General features: G+C 35.3%; 3 protein-coding genes across 4 annotated transcripts; all 3 read right to left on the reverse strand.

The window, feature by feature from the left end:
• LOC18599882 (FRIGIDA-like protein 5) lies at window positions 93–9,412 on the reverse strand. Of its 2 annotated transcripts, none has more exons than XM_018122140.1 (8): window positions 8,237–9,412; window positions 7,426–8,019; window positions 6,460–7,038; window positions 4,538–4,704; window positions 3,942–4,434; window positions 3,023–3,673; window positions 791–957; window positions 93–688 (listed from the first exon to the last, which is right to left on the reverse strand). In XM_018122140.1, the coding sequence occupies exons 1-8, from the start codon at window positions 9,033–9,035 to the stop codon at window positions 197–199; spliced, it is 3,942 nt and encodes a 1,313-aa protein (XP_017977629.1). In that variant the 5' UTR covers window positions 9,036–9,412; the 3' UTR covers window positions 93–196. The 2 variants fall into 2 exon arrangements, with proteins under 2 accessions (XP_017977629.1, XP_007030124.2); XM_007030062.2 differs by having other exon boundaries at window positions 6,460–7,086.
• On the reverse strand, window positions 10,244–15,817 carry LOC18599883 (FRIGIDA-like protein 5). The gene is made up of 5 exons (XM_018120676.1): window positions 15,738–15,817; window positions 13,551–15,598; window positions 12,096–12,668; window positions 11,186–11,361; window positions 10,244–11,065 (listed from the first exon to the last, which is right to left on the reverse strand). Exons 2-5 carry the CDS (start codon window positions 15,388–15,390, stop codon window positions 10,514–10,516), a joined length of 3,141 nt encoding a protein of 1,046 aa, XP_017976165.1. The 5' UTR covers window positions 15,391–15,598; window positions 15,738–15,817; the 3' UTR covers window positions 10,244–10,513.
• LOC18599884 (trafficking protein particle complex subunit 6B) lies at window positions 19,255–21,567 on the reverse strand. The gene is made up of 4 exons (XM_007030067.2): window positions 21,330–21,567; window positions 20,448–20,565; window positions 20,150–20,369; window positions 19,255–19,706 (listed from the first exon to the last, which is right to left on the reverse strand). The coding sequence occupies exons 1-4, from the start codon at window positions 21,479–21,481 to the stop codon at window positions 19,678–19,680; spliced, it is 519 nt and encodes a 172-aa protein (XP_007030129.1). The 5' UTR covers window positions 21,482–21,567; the 3' UTR covers window positions 19,255–19,677.

Genomic DNA, 22,431 nt, shown 5'->3' on the forward strand with positions numbered 1-22,431 from the left:
TTAAAAATAAAGACAAACCCTTACAACAATGCTCAAATTCTGTACAATGAAAGCAGTTAAATGCATTAGCAGAATGATAAAACACTAAAAGATTTGGTACCAATGCAACTCCTTTTGTTGGTTTCAATATAGCAGCAGTCCAGGTTCAAATACCAAAGCAAAATATGTACCCAAGGCAAACAGCAACCACACAGGGCTAAATGTTATCGAGTTGCTCATTACAGTCTGAGTCTGAACTCCCATTATTGGCAATCATGGCCGTATCTGCGTGCTGTTTACCACTTAATAAGTTTGTGTTTGCAGAGAAAGTAGTGGACTCCCATAAACCATGTGGCACGGCTTGATCTGCAAAGAAGCTTTCTAGTAGTTGAAGAGGTGACAGTTTAGTAGTGGAACCGGCACCAGCAGAAGTGCTTGGGGTGGCCTCTGCTGACACATTTGTGGAGGGTAACTTAGCTCCACTCTCCTGCTGCGGTTTTGAATTGGCAGAAGGTACTTGCGGAGTTTGTTTCCGGCCTGTTTTCTGCTTGTCCTTTCTTGCAGCAATATATCGCTCCACCTTCTGCCTTTCAAACTGTATAATGTACTCTTCCAGATCCTCAGGTGGATATAATGATTCAAGCTTGTGATCAGCAATGCATCCGATGACTTTTCTCACAAGAGCTATCTCATGATCGATAATCTGATGCTGTGAGCACATTCAAGTAAATATACAGACTCAGGATAACAGTTCAATTGTCAACTTAATCCTTGAGCACGCACAAAGATGAAAAGTATAATGAAAAGTTACCCATTTCCAATGTGATTTTTTAGCCTTCTGGTACAAACTCTCCCTAGCATATTCCAAGTGAACTTTCAGCATGTGTGCAGGAGAGAACTTGTCGACAAGATCAAATGCACATATGTATGCAATAGCCTCCAGCCGTTGATTTTTGTTTATGAGGGTTTCAATCAAGACTGTCAAATGTAAAGAAGATTTTGCAGGTGCCATCAGAATGCCATCAGGCAAAAACAAATACTCACATCACATAGAAACACAACCTGAACTTACTAATAGGTTACTATTATAATTCATAAATATGATATTTTTTACAGTATGAATGAAAGAGCTGACAAAGAGACAACAAGATGAGTAGTTATCAGAAACTAATTACGAATATAGAACAACTGTTGCAGGAAATTTTTTTTTTTTCTCAAACCCATCAATGTTGAGAGATTACTTCTTTTTACTGGAAATAACTTACAAAGATATAATTACTTGAATGCCTTAAAAGGGATTTCTGTAAGGTAGAGTTCTCTAAAATCCTGGAGTACTGATTTTCAATGCTAGTAACAAAAGAGCTTCTCAAAAACTAGCATCTACAGTTCTTAAGCCATTTGTCAAATAATCATTATACTTTACCTCAATCTTTTGACCTTTAGCTGTTTTAATTTATCATTGAATGTATAAGCTAGAGAATTCTGAATTATAACAGCATAATATTTTACCCATGAGGATCTCTTTGAGTCCTTTCATGCACCATCCTAATACATGAGGTGACCAAACAATTGCTGTAGCATGTCAAGTTGATATTAAAAAAGGGAAAAGGGTCAAATTTACCACTGTATTGGCCCATCCCTGTGCCTCCTTTCGTGCCCCGACCTTAAAATCATGGCACCTCTCCGTTTGGCAATATTTCTCCTCAGTGTTTATGATAAAAAAAAAAAAAGAAAGAGAGAACTTAATTACCATCACTGTTTCTCCTCCCAATGTCTCTTACCTCTCAACAAAAGTACGATGCGGGGAAACCAGCAAGATTTTGAGATGGAAACAGAGCTTTGATGTTATCGCGTGATAGAGAGAAGATTTACATAGGATAGCCAGGTCAATCTTAAACCAGATCAGCCTTAAACGAAAAATATAGGTGCACTTCTACCATGAAACCAGATCAGCCAGGTCTTTCTTATCTTTGGATCTTTATATGCAGAACGGTCAGATATTGCCATAAACACTGAGGTTCTTTCCTTCTTTCCTTGTTAAATTCTTTCTTTCTTTGTTTTTCTTTTTCCATAAACAGTAAGGAAAAAATCTGCCAAACGGACAGATGGCATGATTTTAAGGTCGGGGCAGGAAAGGGAGCATGGGGTCGGGGCAGAAGATTTGTATTCTTTTACAGTTTACTACATTTTTTGGAGCAATTCTAATCACGTATGGATGGAAATAGAATAGTCAGTCCAAATTTTTTTTGCTACGTCATGCTAATGAGGAAAATATTTGTATTTTTATTTATAAAAAGACGTCTACTTAGATAATTTAAATATGGGAAAAAATAAATAAGATAAATTGTTTTTTGGTAAAGAAAATGTTTAAACTTATAAAAATTTTGAAAACAGATTGGTCACACCTCTTACTTGGATATCCCTACCTTAGAAAGTTGTGTTAGCATTCAGCCAAGTGAAAATGGAAATGGTTTTGATAAGCAATGTCGCAGAACATTGCGCCATGATTGATGGATCACTCCCTAAGCATATTGTCCATCTAAAGCTTGTTAGTGATTTTGAGATGTTAACTAGCTCACATCATGATCTTTGATATATCATAACCAATTTATTATCTTTATTTTTTTCCATATTTATTTTATCCTAGGTAACATTTTTTATAATTAAAAAACATAAATATTTTCCATGTTAGTATGACATAGCAGAAAAGAAAAATTTTGGATGGAATATTCTATTTCCATCCATAGGTGATTAGAATTATACCAAAAAATGTAGTAGAGTGGTAAATATGCAGGCCCCAGTCTAGTAAAGTGATAAATTTGACCCTTTTCCCATGCAAACATTGTACCTTAAGAAATCACTCAAATATTATTTTGGGAAATTCCTGCAATATACCTAGTGAATTCAGCTAGAGAAGATGTAATTATAGTGGCATGAATGTAGCTATGCAGAGAAGACCAGGATAAACTCATCTAAGAGCTAAAAGAACCAACAAAAGGATGAGAAATGATAAATTAGAGAGACAGGTAGAAAGTAGACTAACCGCGGATCTTATCTGCCAAACCAAGAGCCAGACACAAATCAGGAGACTGTCGATAATCACTTGCAATAACCAAAAGACCAAGGAGCTCATCTGCATCATAAGCAGACATCAAACAGTAGGTGACTATCAGCTGCAAGAAACCATATGCCATCACACCTTTCCGGTGCTTTAGCGTTCTTCCTTTCCAATCAACTGCCAACTTCAAAACTTCTTCATTAACATGGGGTTCAATCTGGAATGGAAATGTCCTTAACTGCTCCAACAAAAGAATGCAACTCTTTCTCACTTTGCATAAGGCTCCACTATGAAAGCCATCCTCTGACTTCTTTTTAGATTTAGGAGCATTCCCTGACTTTGAATAATGAAAAGTTGATACAGCATCCAAAACAAGTTTTGCAGGATCCGGGGCTAATTGAAGAGCATCAGAAATTTCACAGTGCATTAAGCCATGATCCTCCACATGCTCACATAGAAACAATATTAAACCCCTTGCATCCATCCTGGTGATATAAGATTGCAGGTCAAACCCACAACTAGTAGATGAATAAGTGTTATAATGCTCATAGGTTGCTTCAGAAGGAACAAGGCCATCAAGTTGAAATTCTTTTGATTGAGATTGGTCAATCAGTTGAGCATGATGGATGCTGCTTTCTGTATGGTTAGAGGATCAAACTATGAGCACATAACAAACCAGTAAGCAACTTTTAGTGTCAAAAGAATTGAAAACAAACAAAGATATACTTGCCAAAATATAAGGAATGCATGATACCATTCCATGCTATCAAAATTATTGTAATTACAAACAAATACGATCAACAATAATAAAAAGTTTCTGAGGGAGGGAGGATTAATCCTAGAATTATTAACTTGTTTGCTAAAAAGAACTTAAATTAACAACAGAAAAGAAAAGAGATTTTACCAGGGGCGGCCCTGTCAAATGCTCCAGTTGAAGTGAACTGCTCCAAGCTCCCGTTACTGGCAATTGCACACCCATGCTGCCAATTAAATGAGTTTGTGTCTGCAGAGAAAATAGTAGAGTCCCACAAACTACAAGGTGCAGCTTGATCAGCAATCAAGCTAACTGGTTGTTCAAGAGGTGATGGTCTTAAGTGAAGAGTGCAACCAGCACTAGCAGAAGCGCTTGGTGTGGCCTCAGCTGGCATATTCATGAAAGGCGACTTAAATCCACACTCCTGCTGTGGTTTCTTGGTTGAAGGGACTGACAAAGTTTTTTTCCTGTCTACTTTCTGCTTTTCCCTTCGTGCTGTTTCATTTCCCTGTTCTTTCTGCCTTTCCAGATGCACAATATACTTTTCAAGATCCTCAGGTGGGTATAGGGATTCAAGTTTGTGATCAGCAATGCATCTAATGACCTTTCTCATAATAGCAATTTCTTTGTCTATGGTCTGATTCTGCCAGCATGTTGGGTGAAAATCTTAAAGATATAAATCTAGGATAGGCTGGATCTCAGCTTAACCTTTAAGGATACAGAGACACAAAAAGTGCAAAACTTACCTGCTTCACATTTGATTTTTTAGCCTTCTTGTATATTCTCATCTTGGAATATTTCAAGTGGGCATTCAGAAGGTGTGCAGGAGGGAACTTGTCAGCAAGACCAAATGCACAAATATATGCAATAGCCTCAAGCTGTAGATTACTTTTTATGAGGGTCTCGATAAGTACTGCCAAATGTAACCGAATTTCGCAGTTCTGGTCAAAATGCTATTAAGGAGACTAAAACATACTAACCAAAAGAACAGTACCATCTCAACTTACTAATAACTGTTATAAACAGGCAAAACTCCTAATGCAAATGAAGGGAGAGATGACAACTAGACAAGAGCATAGAGTACTTATCAAAAACTAAGACTTTTGTGGAGCTCATTTCCAATGCCAGTAATGCTTTAGCTTCCAGTAACTCGCTTCTTCAGTTTTAAATTCATTAAAAATAATCATTCTACTTGTTCCTTCTACGGTTCTTATCTTTGTCTCGATCACCTAATCTTTAGAAGCTACAGTTTTACATTGCATGGATGTAAATAAAATAAGATCAGGAGAACTCCGAACGACTAAATATATAACCATACTGATCCGCCGATTTCTTTAATAATCATTCCAGTACATGCTGCAACCAGACAACTGTTGTAGCATATCAAGATTTTATAGTACGGGAGCACTCAAAAACTATTTGGGAAACTCGTGCAGTATATCTAGCACTATGCTGGAGAGGTGTAACTGTTGTTGGAAAATACAAAACATCAGGCCAGAATTTGACCTTTAATTCTCATAAAAAATTAGTATTCCAAGCATTGTTGGCTAAAGAAACAATCTAGCCCACAAGCTCTGATCTAACGGCTTCAAGTTCTGTTTTTCAATTCTTAATGAGGATACATGTGGGAATAGGGAATAATGTTCACAACTTATATGGTGACTAACAAACGTCTACAGAGAACTCAAATTGTAACTTGAAAGGCAAAATCATGAGTTCAGCATGTTTGTATTTGATTGCATACACATAAAAAACAATAACAATAGAATAGGATAAAAATGATCAAGAAATATAGCATAAAGTGTCTTTATGTTGCAGGTACATTCAATAGGGAAAAGTGCAATATAAATAATGTATTTTAGAAACAGAAAAAGGAGAAGTAGACAGGCAAAGCAAGACCAAAATAATTGGGTGATGCATTCAATGTGTTCCTGAAGGCAATGGACTTTGACAACACCCTTGACATCAACACACACACACCTGCACGAAAATGTGGAGCTAGCAAAGGGGGAGGACCAACATTAAAGAGGCAATATTTATCAGCTTGACAAGGGAACAAATGTGGGAAACAAATAAACTTAAATCACAATCTGCTGGGTCCAGTGTAGTGGTATAATTTCTGCCTCAGAATATGCAGATCAGGAAAAAAAATGAATTCTGCAATATCAAGGACATTTAAAAGTTTCATACTAGAATTACCCCACCAAGATGTTGGAAGAGATTATATGGATATGTTCGGTAAAGATATTATGCTTCCAAGTATTAAAATTAGTCGAAAGATGTAAATCAGATGTATGCATGTTTTGTTGTTTCTCTAATCCACGGCACCCAAGGCATCGATATAAGCTCTGCAATGAAGAAAATGACAACCTAAAGAAAACAGCTAAAAGAATAACAATATCAAGAAGCACATAATGCATAAACACCATAACATCAGGAAAACGTAAGACGATTATGCCATAAAAGAATTGAAGCAGTATAGACCATTGAGCAAACAATCTCTTAAGAAAGAGAAGAAGAGAAAGAGAGTAATACATAACAAACAAACACTATAAGATCAGGAAAACATGAAATGATAATGCCATAAAAAATTTGAAGCCGCCATAGTATAGAACATTGAGTGAACAATCTCTTAAGAAAGAGCAGGAGCGAGAGACAGTAGACTCACTTGATATCTTATCTGCCAAACCAAGAGCCAGACACAAATCAGGAGACTGTCTATACTCACTTGCAGTGACCAAAAGACGAAGGAGTTCATCCACATCATAAGCAGATGTCAAACTGTAAGTGATTATAAACTGCAAGAATCCATACGCCATCACACCATGTGGGTACTTCTGTTCCATTCTTTCCTTCCACTCAACTGCTAACTTAAGAGCTTCTTCATTCACATGGCGTCCAATTTGGACTGAACATGTCATTAGCTGCTCCAACAAAAGAATGCAACTCTTTCTCACATTGGATAAGGCAGCACCCTTAAACCCATCTCCTGACTTTGAACGATAAAAACTAGATAATGCATCCAAGACTAATTTTGCAGGATCTGAGGCCAACAGAAGAGCATCAGAAATTTCACATTGCATTAGATTATGACCTTCCACATGCTCAGACAAAAACGATATTAAACCCCTTACATCCATACTGATACTAAAAGATACTAGCTCAGGCCAACAACTAGTGGATGAAGTAGCATTATACTGCTCAAGCTTTGCTTCATAGGGAAGGATGCTATCCAATTGAATATTTTCTGCGTCAGATTGTTCAATCTTTAGTTGAGAATGATAGATGCCTTTCACTGAATGATTACAATATCAACTTGTAAGCATAGATGACACACTAGTAAGTGAATGTAGAATCAAAAGAAATGAAGCCTACAAGCTATAAGCACAACACAGATACCCTTCCATTTAATTAAGACAATCTTCCATGGATTCAAAATCATTGAGAGAAGTAGGATTAGATCAATAATACGGGTGAAGGAAGAAGGATTAAACCTAAAATGATAATTTTGATTGATTAACAAAATTCTGACCTATAAAAGAAACAAGTTTGCACATAAAGAGACCACCAGGTCGTAGAACTCAAAGAGAGAAATGAAAATGTTTTTTCTGGGAAATAACAACAATAGACTTACCAAGGGTTTGGTCAGTGAAACCAAGGATACGACTCAATATTGGAGCCTGTTTATGCTGAGAAACACTCTCAAAAAGACTCTCAATTTCTTTGAAATTGAATTCACTAGTCAATCCATAAGCACCCACAAGCATCAAAAAGACCAAAACCTCTTCATCATAATTGCCTTGGGTTTTTATATTTCCTTTCCATTGTTGTGCTAACTTCAGTGCTTTTTTCCTCAGTTTCTGACTAACCTCTGGCCTCAATCTCATCAACTGATCCAACAGAACCACACAACTGTTCTTGACCACACCACTTTCAACTCCTACATTTGCCTTCTCTGAAATTCCTGCTTTAACTACATCCAAAACCAATTTTGCTGGATTAACTGACATTTTCAGCGCATTGTAAACATCATCACCAATCTTCTCATCATTCTCATGCTCATTCAAAAACATCAACAATCTATCTGCATTTGTATTTGCAATAAATCTTAAATGAGCTGCGGATGAACAGGAGTGATTGATCACTGTATCATCTATTGCCTCAGACGTCACAATTGAAACCTCACCCAATTGCTCCATCTTTACTTGGGAATGGAGGTTGCAGGTCTCTGAACAGACAAAATATCAAAAAGTTGAGAAACAGAAAATGCTGGTAAGTGGAAGTTCTAGCACCGAAGGAAACAAAAGCACAGACTGATGTTTCTCAATTGACTAAGAAAATTCCAAGAACATTACATTTTTTTTTTCAGAAAAAGATATCACCTAGGCAATTTACTGCAAAAACATGAAACTTTAGATGATAATGAGAAAGTAGAGAGATTTTACCAGGGGCAGCCTTCTCAACAAATCCAAGAATACGACCCAAAAGGGAAGCCTCCTTATACTGTGCAACCCTCTCAAAAAGACTCCTAATTTCCTTGGATTTAAACTGATCAAGCAATCCGTAAGCACCCACAATCATCAGAAACAGTAAAATCTCCCTATCATCCTCACCCTCCATCCCAAGCTTTAGCTTCCACTCCCTCGCCACAAACGCTGCTGCTTTTTTAACATATTTCTTAATCTCAGGCCTAACTCTCATCAATCCCTCCAATAAAACCAAGCAACTTCTTCTCTCCACATTTCTCTCAACCCCAACATTTCCTTTTTCCAAGAACACCCCTCTAACTGCCTGCCAAACCAGTTTTCCAGGATTATTAGACACTTTAAGTACATTGTAAACCTCGTCAGCAAGCTTTTCATGTTCATTCTCATGCTCGTTCAAGAACATCAACAATCTTTCCCCATCCGTACTAACAATAAACTTTAAATCCGGTAAAGACGAACCTTTTCCGATCAACCTATCATCAAGTTTTAGTTTTGAAAGCTTACACAGTTCCTTTTCTCTGAATTCAAGTTCTTTGAGCCTATTCTCTATCTCATTTTCTTTGAATTGGAGTTCATGGAAACGAGTTTGGATTGAACGTTGGATTGACTTGGAGAGTTCCTGTAGCTCTTGGCATTGAAGATAAAGTGAAGAGACTAAAGAAGAACCACCCTGGAGCTTTTCCAGGGTGTTTACAAGACTTTTACTTTGGGATTGTAGCAGGATCAGGTCAGCTGAGATATCCTCAGAAGAACACATTTTTTCTCTTGAACAGAGATGATTCCCGGAAGGGAAAGGAAAAACAAACAGAGAAACGAAAGTTTGTCAAAACAGCGAAAGCTAAAGTTAAATGGATCAGAAACAAAGGCTTTGGTCAGGAAGTAACTAGAAAGTTGCCTACTTTCCTTTTGGGTCTTTGTTTATAGTTTTCTATTACGCGGAGACCAGTTTCCAGTCAGCTTCATCATCATGCAAGCAGCAAGAATAGAAATGTTCGGCTTTGTGGGTTTTGGTTTTTGCTGTAAGGTGCGGGCTTTAATCAAACTCATGAAGGCTAGTTGCAGAATCAGGATCAGAAAGAAAGGCTTTGGTCAGGAAGTAACTAGAAAGTTGCCTACTTTCCTTTTGGGTCTTTGTTTATAGTTTTCCATTACGCGGAGACCAGTTTCCAGTCAACTTCATCATCATGCAAGCAGCAAGATTAGAAATGTTCGGCTTTGTGGGTTTTGGTTTTTGCTGTAAGGTGCGGGCTTTAATCAAAACTCATGACGGCTAGTTGCAGAATCAGCCCAGGTTGTATGGCACATGCATTGCGTTAGAATGGGATTACGTGGGCTTCGAAAAATGGGCATCCTATACATATAAAGAGAGGAAGGAGGCTTCAAAAAATGGTTTAAGGGTTACACGACTTTTATCAATGTTGAAAAAGAAATCACTTGCTTATATTCATTAATTTGACGTGAATCTTACATCAATTTTTTCTTGTTTTATCAGCATACAATTTACCTAATCTCAAATGTTGTTGCTTGAGTTGGTATTCATGTCAAATGTTGTTGATCGAGCGGGTATCTTTGCCAATGGAGTGAAGGAGTGTATAGTTACTTGTCTAGGATGTTGTCTATGTGCTTGGTTACCATGAATTTATACAAATTGGGACGATCGGATCAGTCAGTGTCACCCCATCTCAGTGGTCTCATGCCTGTGAGTAACACTTTTCAAATGGGTATTATTATTATAGATGCCAAGAAAATATGGCAGTTGATAACAAAGTTCTAAACATGGTTGAGAGTGTATTTATGCGACTGTGCTACATGAATTCGACCAGCTGCCCAAAAATGGGTTTAGTACTGCATTTTCCATTATCCATCCTTCCATCTAATTTTCTTTCCTTTTTCAATTTTTTAAGAATTTTCTTTTGGACAAGCTTTGCTGTTTTCAAGAGGCAAAACAAGAGGAGAAAAAACGGAGGCAGAACAGAACAGTAGTATTTAACCAGTAGTATTTCAATTGTGAAAGATCTCGGGTGTTAGACATGGCCCATTTCCAGACAGGGTTACAAAGGGTCAGAAGTACTTATGTATAGTTCCATTCCGCATGTAGCAGTACCAACAATGCACTTGCAAAAGGGTACCAAGGAGATGATCCGTCGCCAACAAAAAGGTACACGGCCTAACCTATATGCATAGCCCATGATATGTACAGGCGATGAGGCTGTTGAGAGAGTTACCAGACTGCAACTACCACTGCTTGGGCCTTTTGTGAGTCAAGCCTTGTTCTTCAGCAATATTTACCCGCCGGGTCATCAAATTAGATGAATGACCTAAGTTAGCAGCCAAACCAAAATGAGCTACGTCTCGATTAAGTGGAACACTTAATTCATGATGTGAAGCTGAAGGAATATATGGTTTGTTAACAGTTGGCACTTGAGGAGTATAGGATCTAATAGCTGGTCCATTAGTCCAAGCACGCTTGTTTCTCAGCTCTTGCAGTTTACTCCCCGGAGTGGAAGCACAGATCCCACCCTGAAACTGCCCTGGAACTGTGGCGACAGGATTGGATTGATTCCTGGGGATAGAAGGGCCAATATTACGATTTGTCTGGCCCTGAAGCTTTGGTTGAATTGCAGGGGCTGGGGCTAGTGCAGAAAATCTCCTGTTCATCTTTTGCTGTTCTAGCCGAGCAATGCACTTCTCCATGACCTCAACCGGCATACTGGAGTCAAGCTTACAATTCTTGATGCATTCAATTGCTGATTTCAGTGCAGCAATCTGTTCATCACTGGCCTTCTCCTGGAAAAAGCAATCATATCTAAAAGTTTATTTGTTAATTGCAAAAACTATGCATGTCTACAAGGGCGCTTGGATCAACTATTGTGGAAATATTAACATAGCAAAGAAAGTAAGACATACCCGTACTTCAGAGGAATTCTTCCCCATCTTGCACTTCTCATGAGCCACACCATTTACATCCTCCCAGAACAGGTTAAAGAGCAGTTCTGGTGGGAACTTGTCCTTGCAATCAAACGCACAGACAAATCTAACAGCTTCAATATACTGCTTCCTTGCAATTAGACTACAAATGAAATCTGTTACACAAAATTGCAAATTTGTAGTCTCCATCAATCTGTCCTTTTTGATATGCAAAATACAAAAATATTTTACCAAACTTGAGTAAAATATGACTAATAAACAAACCAAGGAAAAAGTCCCAACTTGGCAACTTGCGATAAGACTGAGACCCAAAAATAATTCAAAAATAAATTTTCTGAAACAACTTATCTCAATGCATGAAACTCACACAAAGTTTTCAAATTAACCACATTCTTGAGTTTCTAGCTCTAGTTATCAACATCTTTCAAATTAATTTTACACTGACAAAAACCTTAATGATTTATATATAGCAAGCACTATCTATATACAAACCAATTTAATTGCATCGGTTTCTTTTGGAGTTCAACGTCTAGGAAAACATAACGCCAATCCATATAAAATTCTTTTTCCTCTTATTGGATAAGAACAATATGAGAAAGAAAAAATTAGAGGATTGTTAACTAATAATAGATATAAGCCTAAATAAACTCTCTCAGTTTCAGGTTTCAGAATTTACAGCAGCTGAATAGCAACAAAATCCTATAGCTATTAGTAAGCATATACAATGAGAATAATTAGACATAAAAAATGCATGTCCATGTACCTATGCTACTGCTTACACATATAATAGATGCATACATGCACATGGAAAAGATAAACGTATGTTCATGTGTAGATACACAATCATGAAAGAATATTAATATGCAAACTAAGCTGTCAATAAATTTACCAGGAATCATATCTGTAAAACCAAGGACCCGGCATACATTTTGAGCCTGTTGGTGTTGAGCAGCAGTCAAAAGAAGTTTGAAGATTTCATCTTTATTAAAAGAGGACACCAATCCAAAAGCAGCAACAAACTGCAAAAAACCCAAGACCTCAATGTAATTTTGAGCACTCGAACTCAGCTTCGCTTTCCACTCGATTGCTAACTTCATTGCATCTGCTTTCACATTAGGTTGTACAAGTGGTGAAACTTGCAAAAGTTGTTCCAACAAAAGGACATAAATCTTCAGAACACTTTCTTCGAATCCTGTCCCACCCTTCTTCTGATGTTCAGAACATGTCCCTAGCATCAGATCCAGAACAAACTTGGCTGGATCTGGTGACATTTGAAGGGCAACCAAAACTTCATTCTGCCTCAAATCAGGCTCGTATAAATGCTCATTGTTGATACCTTGCAAACTCCTTCCATCCATTGTAGCATCAACCCCAAGATCAGCAGATGAAGTTTCATGCGCATTGCTAATCATAAAATTATCCAGCTGCTCAGTCTTTATTTGGTTAAGGATGGTGGGGTTCACTAAGCACATGCAATACAGAGAAGAAAATAAAAAGAAAGTTTAATAACAAACTTCTTAATTCTGCATTGCAATTAATAAGACACTTAAAGCAGCAACTAGTTATTTCCATGTGAGCATTACGTATTGAAAGTAGCTTTAAATCTTGAAAAGAAAAAACGGAAACTTCCTAATTTAAAATCAAGAAATTTTCTAAGAGCCAATGGGGTAAAATGAAACAATATCACAAAGCTACACACAACTATTACTTTGATAGACTTAGACCACGGATTGCTTACGAGATTTCCTTTTCCTTTCACTTTATAACTAGAACAACTAAACCCCAAGTAGTCCAAACCAGCCTCACAACTTTACAGATATATTCCAAAACCTTCACAGGCTTGTAAAAGTAGCAAGAAGATTAAAATAAATTTATCCCGAACAGGTTAATGGAAGTGCTGCCCTAATAAGAACCAATAGCAAAACAGAACGATGTCCCCTACATGCCACCAAGCTTTCATAGCCATGTTGGTCATAGGTAATCAGCTTTACTATGGCTTTGATATAGTAAAAACAGAGAAATAAAGAGACCAAAAGAAAATGAGGAAAACATGCCTTATGGTGCTCTACAACCACAAATAAAAAAATTGAAACGGCTGAAAGACTGCTATAAAGAAGGATCATCAAGATAAGAGATCTTTTCCGAGTAGCCATGACATATGGCGAATGATTATCTGAAACTGCTCCTTTAGATGATATATGGGGAATTGAGCATCTAGAAATCCCTTTCCAGTAAAAGCGATGAATGCCACGAATGCAGATCAACATAGAGAGGGAGAAAGAGAAGAAGAAATGGGGGAGCACCTTGTACTATCAACAAATAGAGACAGAAAAAGAGAACACACCTGTTTCTGTGTTTGTGATTCCAAGTACCTGTAAGGAAAAAGAACTAGGATTCTCACTCCTCACTTGAGAATGAAGGGCATTAGTTAGTTGCTTCTCTTTCAATTCTAGTTTTTTACTTCGTTCTTCAACTGCCTTTTGGACAGAATCAAATTGTTTTGCTTGTACTTCAAACTCCTTGACACGAGCTTCAAACTGCTTCCTTTCTAAATCCAATTTTTCCAAGCGTTCCTCTAATGATCTTTTAAGTGAATCCAGATACTTCTCCTTCACATTGGCTTCCTGTAGGCGATTACTGCATGGCTTTTCAATTGAATTCAGTTGCTTTTCTTTTGATCCAACCATGTCAGAGAGCTGTCCCTGAGAATTTTTTAGCGCTTCAAGCTGCTGTTGTTTTGATTCAAGTTCCTTGGTGCACTCCAAAATTGAGTTCTTGATTGTGATAAGCCTTTCCTCCTCTACTTTGAGCTGCTTGCTGCATCCTTTAATTGATATTTGGACTGAGCTGAGTTGCTTCTCTTTCAAACAAAGTTCTTGCCTATGTTCTTCAATGCACATTTGTATAGCATTGAACTCCTGCTCTTTCAATTCAAGATCCTCAGAATATCCTCTCACCCTTGCTTTGACTGAATTGAGCTCCTTCTTTGTTGATTCAAGTTCCTTTTGATTCCGTCTTATCGTAGTTTGCAGTGAATGAAATTCAATATCTCTTGAATGAAGCTCTGCTGAGCGATCCACAATTGTTTCTTCAATCAACCCTAATTCGTTCTCTTTAGATTTGACTTTAGCAGCTTGATCTCTGACAGATTTGTCAAGTGCCTCATATTTTTCCTCTTTGGCTTCGAGTTCTTCATTGTACTCCTGAATCAAGGATTTGATCGAATTTAGAATTTTCTCCTGCTCATTAAGCTGTTTACAGTGTTCATCAATCACTTCTTGGCTTCTAACAAGTTCGTTCTCCTTCATTTCAAGCTGGTTAGAACATTCCTTGACTGAATTTCGCAAACATTCCAACTCCTTCTCTTTTAACTCAAGCACTTCATCATACTCATTCATCATATGTTCCTTCAAATCCAAGTCCATCTCTATAAACTCAAGCTCCTTAGATTTTTCCTCAATGGATCTCCGCAAATGGTCCAATTGATTATTTTTTAGACAAATCTCATTACAACATTCATCAACTCTTCTTGTCACTAACCCCAATTCCCTCTCTTTTGACTCAAGCTTCCCTTCACATTCTTCAACCAACGACTGCACCAAATCCAACTTCCCCTCTGTCACACCAAGTTCCTTACTAGATTTTTCAATCTGTTCCTCTACCAACCCCAATTGCTTCTCCTTCCCTTCTAGCTTTTCAAGACATTCACTCATCAACTTGTTCACAGCACACAATTCCTCTTTCTTCAAACTAAGTTCCTTAGAACAACCCTCAACCAATTTCCTAACTGAATCCAAGTCCTCTTCTTTTAATGTAAACTGTAGTGAGCACTCTTCAAGCAATTTTTGCGTCGAATTAGCTTCCGTATGTTTCAACTTACGCTCCCTGTTACATTCTTCAATCTTTTCATTCAACAAACTTAATTCATTTTCTTTCAAACAAATCACTTCTTGTCTTTCCTTCAGTGCTCTCTTCTCGGTTTCTAGCTCTTTTTCTTGCAATTCAACAACCTCCACTCTTTTCTCAATATTCTGTTGAATCAAATCAAAATGTTTCTCTAAGTCTTTCCATTGTAAAGTAAACAACAGAATCGAAGACGCTTGATCCCTGGCTTGCTCAAGTGATTTACGAAGGCTCTCCCTCTTTAACTCACCAAGTTTTATCTCTCGCTTAATATCCTCCATTAAAACAAAAATCCAAACACAGCTGCAAGAAACCAAGGAAAAAGAAAAAGCAAGCTCTAAGCTTTTTTACCTCCTTTGACTCTCTCAAGAAAGCTCAAGTGCAAAACCCCACTTTTTAAGTGACAAACAAAGCAAAACCAAGATTCAGCAAGACTAAATTTTTAAGGCCGTTTTCTCTTCTTGAACTCTTCCATGTCTCAACTCCAGCCTTTAACATGTTGATCAAAGAAAAAACCCACCTCAAAACTATGAACCCATGCAAAACCCAGAATAAACAAGGACAATGCAAAAGCAAATTTTAACGTTAAAAACACAAAAGAAAGAGCAAAAGGTTAAAGGTGGCAAACCTAACTGAGGCTTTCCCACGGTGGAACAGAGGATGAGAAACAGAGCAACCCGAACGTGAGATGAAAGGGAGACGTTTTGTTTTCACAGCCATGTGAAAAGATGCAGACCTCCAAGAAGGTAAACTCTAAGCTTTTTAAGGAAAATGGGCCTGGTTACCAAACTTAATCCTTTTGTTTTTTCCATTTTGCCTGGAAACTTTAATTTCTATTCAAATTAATAACCTTATGTAATAACCTCAATAGATTTGATTAAAATTAATGATAAATAATGACATAATAACTATTCAAATAATCATGCTTTTTAAAGTATTTACAAACTTTCTCAATTTTTTCCCTTATTTTCGCAAGTTTTTCACTCTAATAAAACTAAGAAACAAAATTGATGAGAAACAAAAATATTCACAAAAGTTAATATAAATATGGTATTTTTTAAAAAAAATTAGTGATCAAATTGAAACAAATAGAAGTTCAGTGGGCAAAAGTGAAAAAACAGCCCTGTGACTTTTTGTGACTAAAATGATTTTGGCTTTTCGATTTTCTTAGCGGCATTGCCACTACGGCTGTAACTTCTTTTTAATTTATTCTTTATTATTTGAGTTAATCCCAAGCCTAATTGACGGTTTTAATATTATTTTATATAATTTAAATTAGCCTATAAATAATCATATATCTTTTATTTATTTTTAATAATTATGTATATAAATCTCATTTAGTTCTTGTTATTTGTGTTAAACTCAAATAACGGTTTTATTTAAAATATCTATTGCCATTTGCCACGTCTTGTTTTTATTTATTTCAATAATATTTCGTATACAGATTTGATCTTAAAAAGTCACATGTTTTTTATGCATATATTTTATTCTTTTTCTCACACATAATGCGTGCAAATGTTTTGTATGCGTGACAAAGTGAAAATAAAATGAATAATTTGATTATGCAATCTCAATATTTGCTTCTTCTTTTTTTTAATTTCTAGTTATGTAAAAACAATACATTTAATATCTTGGGTATTTTAATTTGTAAGTTGCCTGAAAATTTTGGGTGTAAATCAATTATGGACTTAAAACTATTACTTAACTTATCATTATGATTATGTCGTTGTGTGAACTAAATTTAGTTTTATTTTATTTGTAAATTTGGTTTTCCTTTCTTGCCGAGAATAAAATAAAATAGCTTTTACTCTAAATTTCAAGTATTTAGTTATAGAGGAAGTGTTTTTTTGTGTTATATTTCTTATCATGAAAAAGTTATTCTCATGACTGAGGATAATTAGGACAGGAAAGTAATTTTAGTATTGAAACATTATAATTTGACTGTTTATTATCAAATAATAATAATTTGATTACTTATATAAAATAAATATTTATAAAATCTTTATTTGTTATCTTGATGTCTACTAACATTACTTTGAAAATAATAAAAGCCTTGGGCAAAAGAGGTAGTAATGATATTTATTGGAATTTGGAAGGAGTGGGCACACTTGTGAAAACTTACACTCGGCCTTCGTCATTTTGGGATTAATACTGCAATAATTAGAAGCCTTTTTGGGTTTTTCCAGCCATGAATGGATGTTAGTAAACAAACGCGGATACTGAAAAGAGGAAGAAGGTTGAAGCAAAAGAGAAAAACAATATTTCTTTTAAAAGAAAATTACATGGCTGGTTTTGCAAATTTTCAATCTGCTCATAATGGTTGAACTGAAAAGTGAACTCTCACATTCATGATGAAAACACAGATTCTGATCTCTTTGCTTAATTTGTGATCTCAACATTAATTGTTATCTTCAGAAGATAGTTGTAATAAATATTGTGTAAAAAAAAAAAAAAAGAAGATCGTAAATTAATAAAAGCTGAGGGAGTTCAAGTAGGACAAGTAAGCATAATAATAGAAAATCATCTTCACCAACCAAAGAATAAGAATATGTTTAATTTAACCAACAATAAAAAGATTCATAATAGTTAATAATTGTATATATCAAGTAAATAAAAAAAATAAAAAAAAACTTATAATAATCTTTTAGAAAAAGTTTTGCTCATAATATTTTTAAAATTTTAATTTATCAATTATTAACTTTATAGTGAAAAAACTAATAATGTCTTTTTCAATATAAATAATTAAATTATTTGTAAGAAACTCATTATTCATTTTGTTCCAAAGTCTTATTTTTATAATTTCATTACTAAAAAAATTCTCTTTATAGTTGTTGTAGAAATCGAAAGAGTTAAAATAAGACGAATTAATTTATCAAACCTGATTGATAAAAAAATGATTATTGATGATGTTTTAAGCAATAGTCAATAGTGCAATACAATAACTTATATTTAAGAATTACATAATAATTTTTTAATTTTTAAAGATTAAAATTATAAAAAAATAAAATGCATCTAACAGAAAAAATAAGATCATGATAAGTAAAGATAAAACCTACATAACAAATAAAAAAGAAGAACATGGTTGATGGTTCGTAGAAATTAAAAAAAAAAATCTATGGAACCTATGTACTTATGAGCAAATTAAATAAAAATGAAAAAAATAAATAATAAAAAGAAGAAGAGAAAAATTATATAATAAATAAAAATTATTTTATATTAATTATTAAATAAAAAATTATTTTAAAGAATATTAAATATATATATATATATATATAATAAATATTTTTAAAAATTTACCCCCCAGAGTCCTACTACACGCTACTCTTGAGAATATTACACTCTGCAAGAATCTGTGAATCTTACATCAAGGGAGGATGTCATGGTCTCAATGGAGAGTCATGAATCTCATATCAACTGTGTGTTATAGTAAAATTAAACATTTAAAATTTATATCATCTTTAACCTGCAAAATATTTTTTTTATGTAACAAAGCCACGATGTACCTAACTCGCAAATTGGTGTGCACCGTAACGTAGAGGCAAATGCCAAGAAAATGAGAGAAGGCAGAAAAATGTTTTGCATTAGAAGGCTGACTTAGTTGATTCTAAAGGAAATTAGGCATGTCCATCTTTTCATTTTCTTGGGACCATTATGCAATGGAAAAAGGTGAAGATTTTCCTTTCACAAAAGTTCTCGTCTTTGGAACCTAGAAGGGAAGGAGGGTGATGCTAAAGTGAGCAATGAAAAGATATGGCATCCTAGATATGAAAAGGAGTACTTGCTGTTAGAACTTAGGAGCCTTGTTACCTTTTTTAACATCTGAGGAATATTTGACTGCAATTTTTCACTCAAGTTTGGATCAATTTAGGTTGCTTCGGCTGAAATGATAATTGCTAAAGCCCAAAACACTCGTTTGCTTTATGATTCTGCTCCGTATCTGCTGACTTCACTTGTAGAATTCTCAATCTTGGAAGTTTCCTGTTTCTACTAACAAGAGGCACACATGTCACGCCTCTGTTATGTAGTACTGGTTTCTGGTTTTGTTGTAAGCTCTCAAGGCAGGATTTCCTGCTTTCAGGCACATTAGTCTTCTAAATCAATAAATTTTCACTCATCCAAAAAAATTTAAATAAGGAAAAAAAAAGAAGAGAAAAGCACCCATCCTTTTGCATAAATCAGAGAGCGATCATTAGTTGAACAAGCCAGTCCGTACTGTTTCTTTAGTGAATGTATTTCTACACTTGTACAGATCAGAGAAATGTCAATTCAACATGTGAAGGGGTCGTTCAATGTCACATTTAAATGCACATAAAACAATTCAATAATGCAATCTTATCAACAACAAAGGTTTCACAATATCCACATACAAAAGTTCCAAGTCTATTTCTCACATAAATTTCTTCAAGAGTATTTCTTGTACCACAACTTCTGATATTCCGACGGACACTCCAGTAGTTCTCAAATTGAGTTGTTATCATGCATAAGCAGAAGATAGTTTCTTTTAAACTAGCATCAAGTGTATGATTGAAACCCCAATAATTGGTGCTGCATTTCGGGTAACATGCTCATCAAGCCTTTATACGGACCACAAATGAACCTGGAGTAAAAGCAAAATTAGAAGTCTCAGCAAGTTTATATGTTACATGAATTGAAACTAAACAAATAGTTCAAAACGGTTAAATCTGTTCAAATATCTGACTCATAATTAAAGTTCTTTCAGATACTTGTTATCATCGTCAATTAAGCATCAAAAAACAAGAGCAAAAGAACAATAGATGAATTCAAAAACAAAGAACCATCAAATGAAGAGAATGTGATTGTTATAAACAAGAGGGATCTAACATCAACCTTTTTCTTCAATAGCAAGTCACTTAAGATTACCTAAGTTTATAAATAAGGGAACCAAAGGCTAGTCTGCTTCATGTATTGAATAATAGTAGCTAAGTTCTTAAAGTGGCATGTTAACCTTAATTGACTCAAAATCACATATCAGTTATCATTACATAAATGTATAAAGCGATCATCAAGCAGGTTACTCACATGCAGGAAGGTTGGATATGTCAGCAGAAACTGCACAAGGTATTCCCAGATTTGAAAGAGCTCCCCTGATAATTCCACATGGAAAATAGAGATGCATGCTTTGCACGGCCTTGTTATCAGCCATTATAGAAGTATCTTCGGATGCTCCATTTTCAGGTGATTGATCAATTGACATGCGTGTAAGCCAACGAAAACGATTATCTTGCAATACAAAGGTACCCTACAAGACAAATGTAAACCATTTCATAAAACCTCAAATACAACCAGTTTTTAGGTCAGGTTCAGTTCCTAGACATACTCTATGATTTGTCTTCAAGTTGTCTATCTGCTTCTTAAAGAGTTCAGACCAAAAATCCTTGCAGATGAATTTGATTGCCTCCAGATGATCACTAAACCGTGGCCTGTCCATCGTGTACCTGGCAATGACTACACATTGTTATTACAGCAACTAGTATCTTAACCTTGCTAAAGAATGAATATCAGTAACAACATGATCCAAGCACCAAAACCTACACACCATATCCATAAAGTTGAAAAAATAAATCTGAATCGGCAACGTTGACCAATATCCTTATTCAATCTACCTTAAAATCATGATATCTTTTCAGTTTAGTAGAAACAAATGCATACAAGTAACAGACATTTGTCAACACCCAAAATCAAATTATTTCAGCTTTTGTTCTCAATAGCATTTACCACGCGTTACATCTTACTCACACTGAGAATGGAATTACTAAGATCATCCTAGCAACAATTCCAAGCAATACCAATAATTACCAAAATCCAAACAATTGCATCCATTAGCATCAACAATCAGAACTTCAAATCCAAGCGTGCTCAGCACATTACTCGATCATAAAACTACAAAGGAGGACTAGTAGGTGATAGCATTCCTTTTCCACATTATAAACAAAAACCAATTTGCCATAATCTATAATAAATTAAAGCTCCATAATTTGGACTTGGGTTCTTCAGTTCCACTGAAATCAACTCAATTCCAACTAATGGGTATTTCTTTTTACTCCCTCAGATCCAAAAAGACATTACACCACAGTAAATCAAACTAAAATTGACGCTAAAAGAAACAATTCATTACCAAATCAAATGGCCCCTTCGGATTCATAATTCCACAAATATTAACTAAAATAAACAGGGAATTTGGGTTTTGATATAGGTGTACCGTTCAGAGAGCTGGTGGCCGACCTGATATCCGATGGCCTCGATCCGACGGGCGGCGAGCTCAGGCTTATTGGCGTAGAAACGGTTGCAATATGTTGAAACCATTTCGGTCAGCAGGCTATCGATGCAGCTTTCTGATACCTCTCTCCCCATTTTCCTCTTTTTCCTTTTTCTCTTTAATGGAAGAAATTGGTGTTCGCTTTCTTTTGCTGCTGCTTCTTCTTCGTTCTCTCTAAATATTGTACAGTTTTCTTCCTTTTTCTTTTTTCTTTTTGTTTTTTTTTGGTAGTTTGGGCCTAAATTCTAATGGTCTTTCGGTTCCTAAAGTCCACTCGCAATTGAGCTTTTGGATTAAATCAATCGGCCCGGGTTCGGGAGCATTGCCTCTTTAGACTTGTCAACATTATGGATATCAACTCAAAATAAAAATAAAATTATTTAAAATAGACTTTAATTGTGTATGTATTAAATTAAAAAAATTATGTTAATATTATGATACTTATTTATTTTTTAAATATAAATTTCTAGTCAAGTTGGAATAAAAATATCAAAAAAAAAATATTCAATTTAATTTAAGTCGAATTTAAATCTAATGAGATTAATGATTGTAATATAATCTCATATCTCATTTCTTAAAGAAATTAGAATTTTTTTTTATTTTTAATTCTTGGCATGTCTGTGGGATGGTGAAAAAAATGTACAATGTGGCATAAGTAATGACATCGGATATGCAAGAAAGATATTGCTATATTTTTAGAGTTTAAAGACAACTCAATTCGAATCCAAAATAAAATTTATTTTATTATTAAAAAAATTTCTTATTTGTCAGATGTGGGATTGAAGTGTCTTGTTTACTAGCGCTTGGCATGATAACCTCCCCCACCTAATTTGACGATGCCCTCATCGTTGTCGGTTTAGGTTGGATTCACTCTGATATAATTTTGTTACAGGATTATTATCCTCTCTCTCCAAAAGGCGAAGTTGATAAGATGTCCAATGCCATGCTTATAAACTTTTTAAAATCAGCCTTCCTATTTGATGTGAGAGTAAAGCACTCTACTTATTTCTTTTGCAACGCTTAGTGTGACATCAATCTAGACTAC

The sequence above is a fragment of the Theobroma cacao genome, chromosome 5, assembly GCF_000208745.1.
Source record: "Theobroma cacao cultivar B97-61/B2 chromosome 5, Criollo_cocoa_genome_V2, whole genome shotgun sequence".
Taxonomy (NCBI): Eukaryota; Viridiplantae; Streptophyta; class Magnoliopsida; order Malvales; family Malvaceae; genus Theobroma; species Theobroma cacao.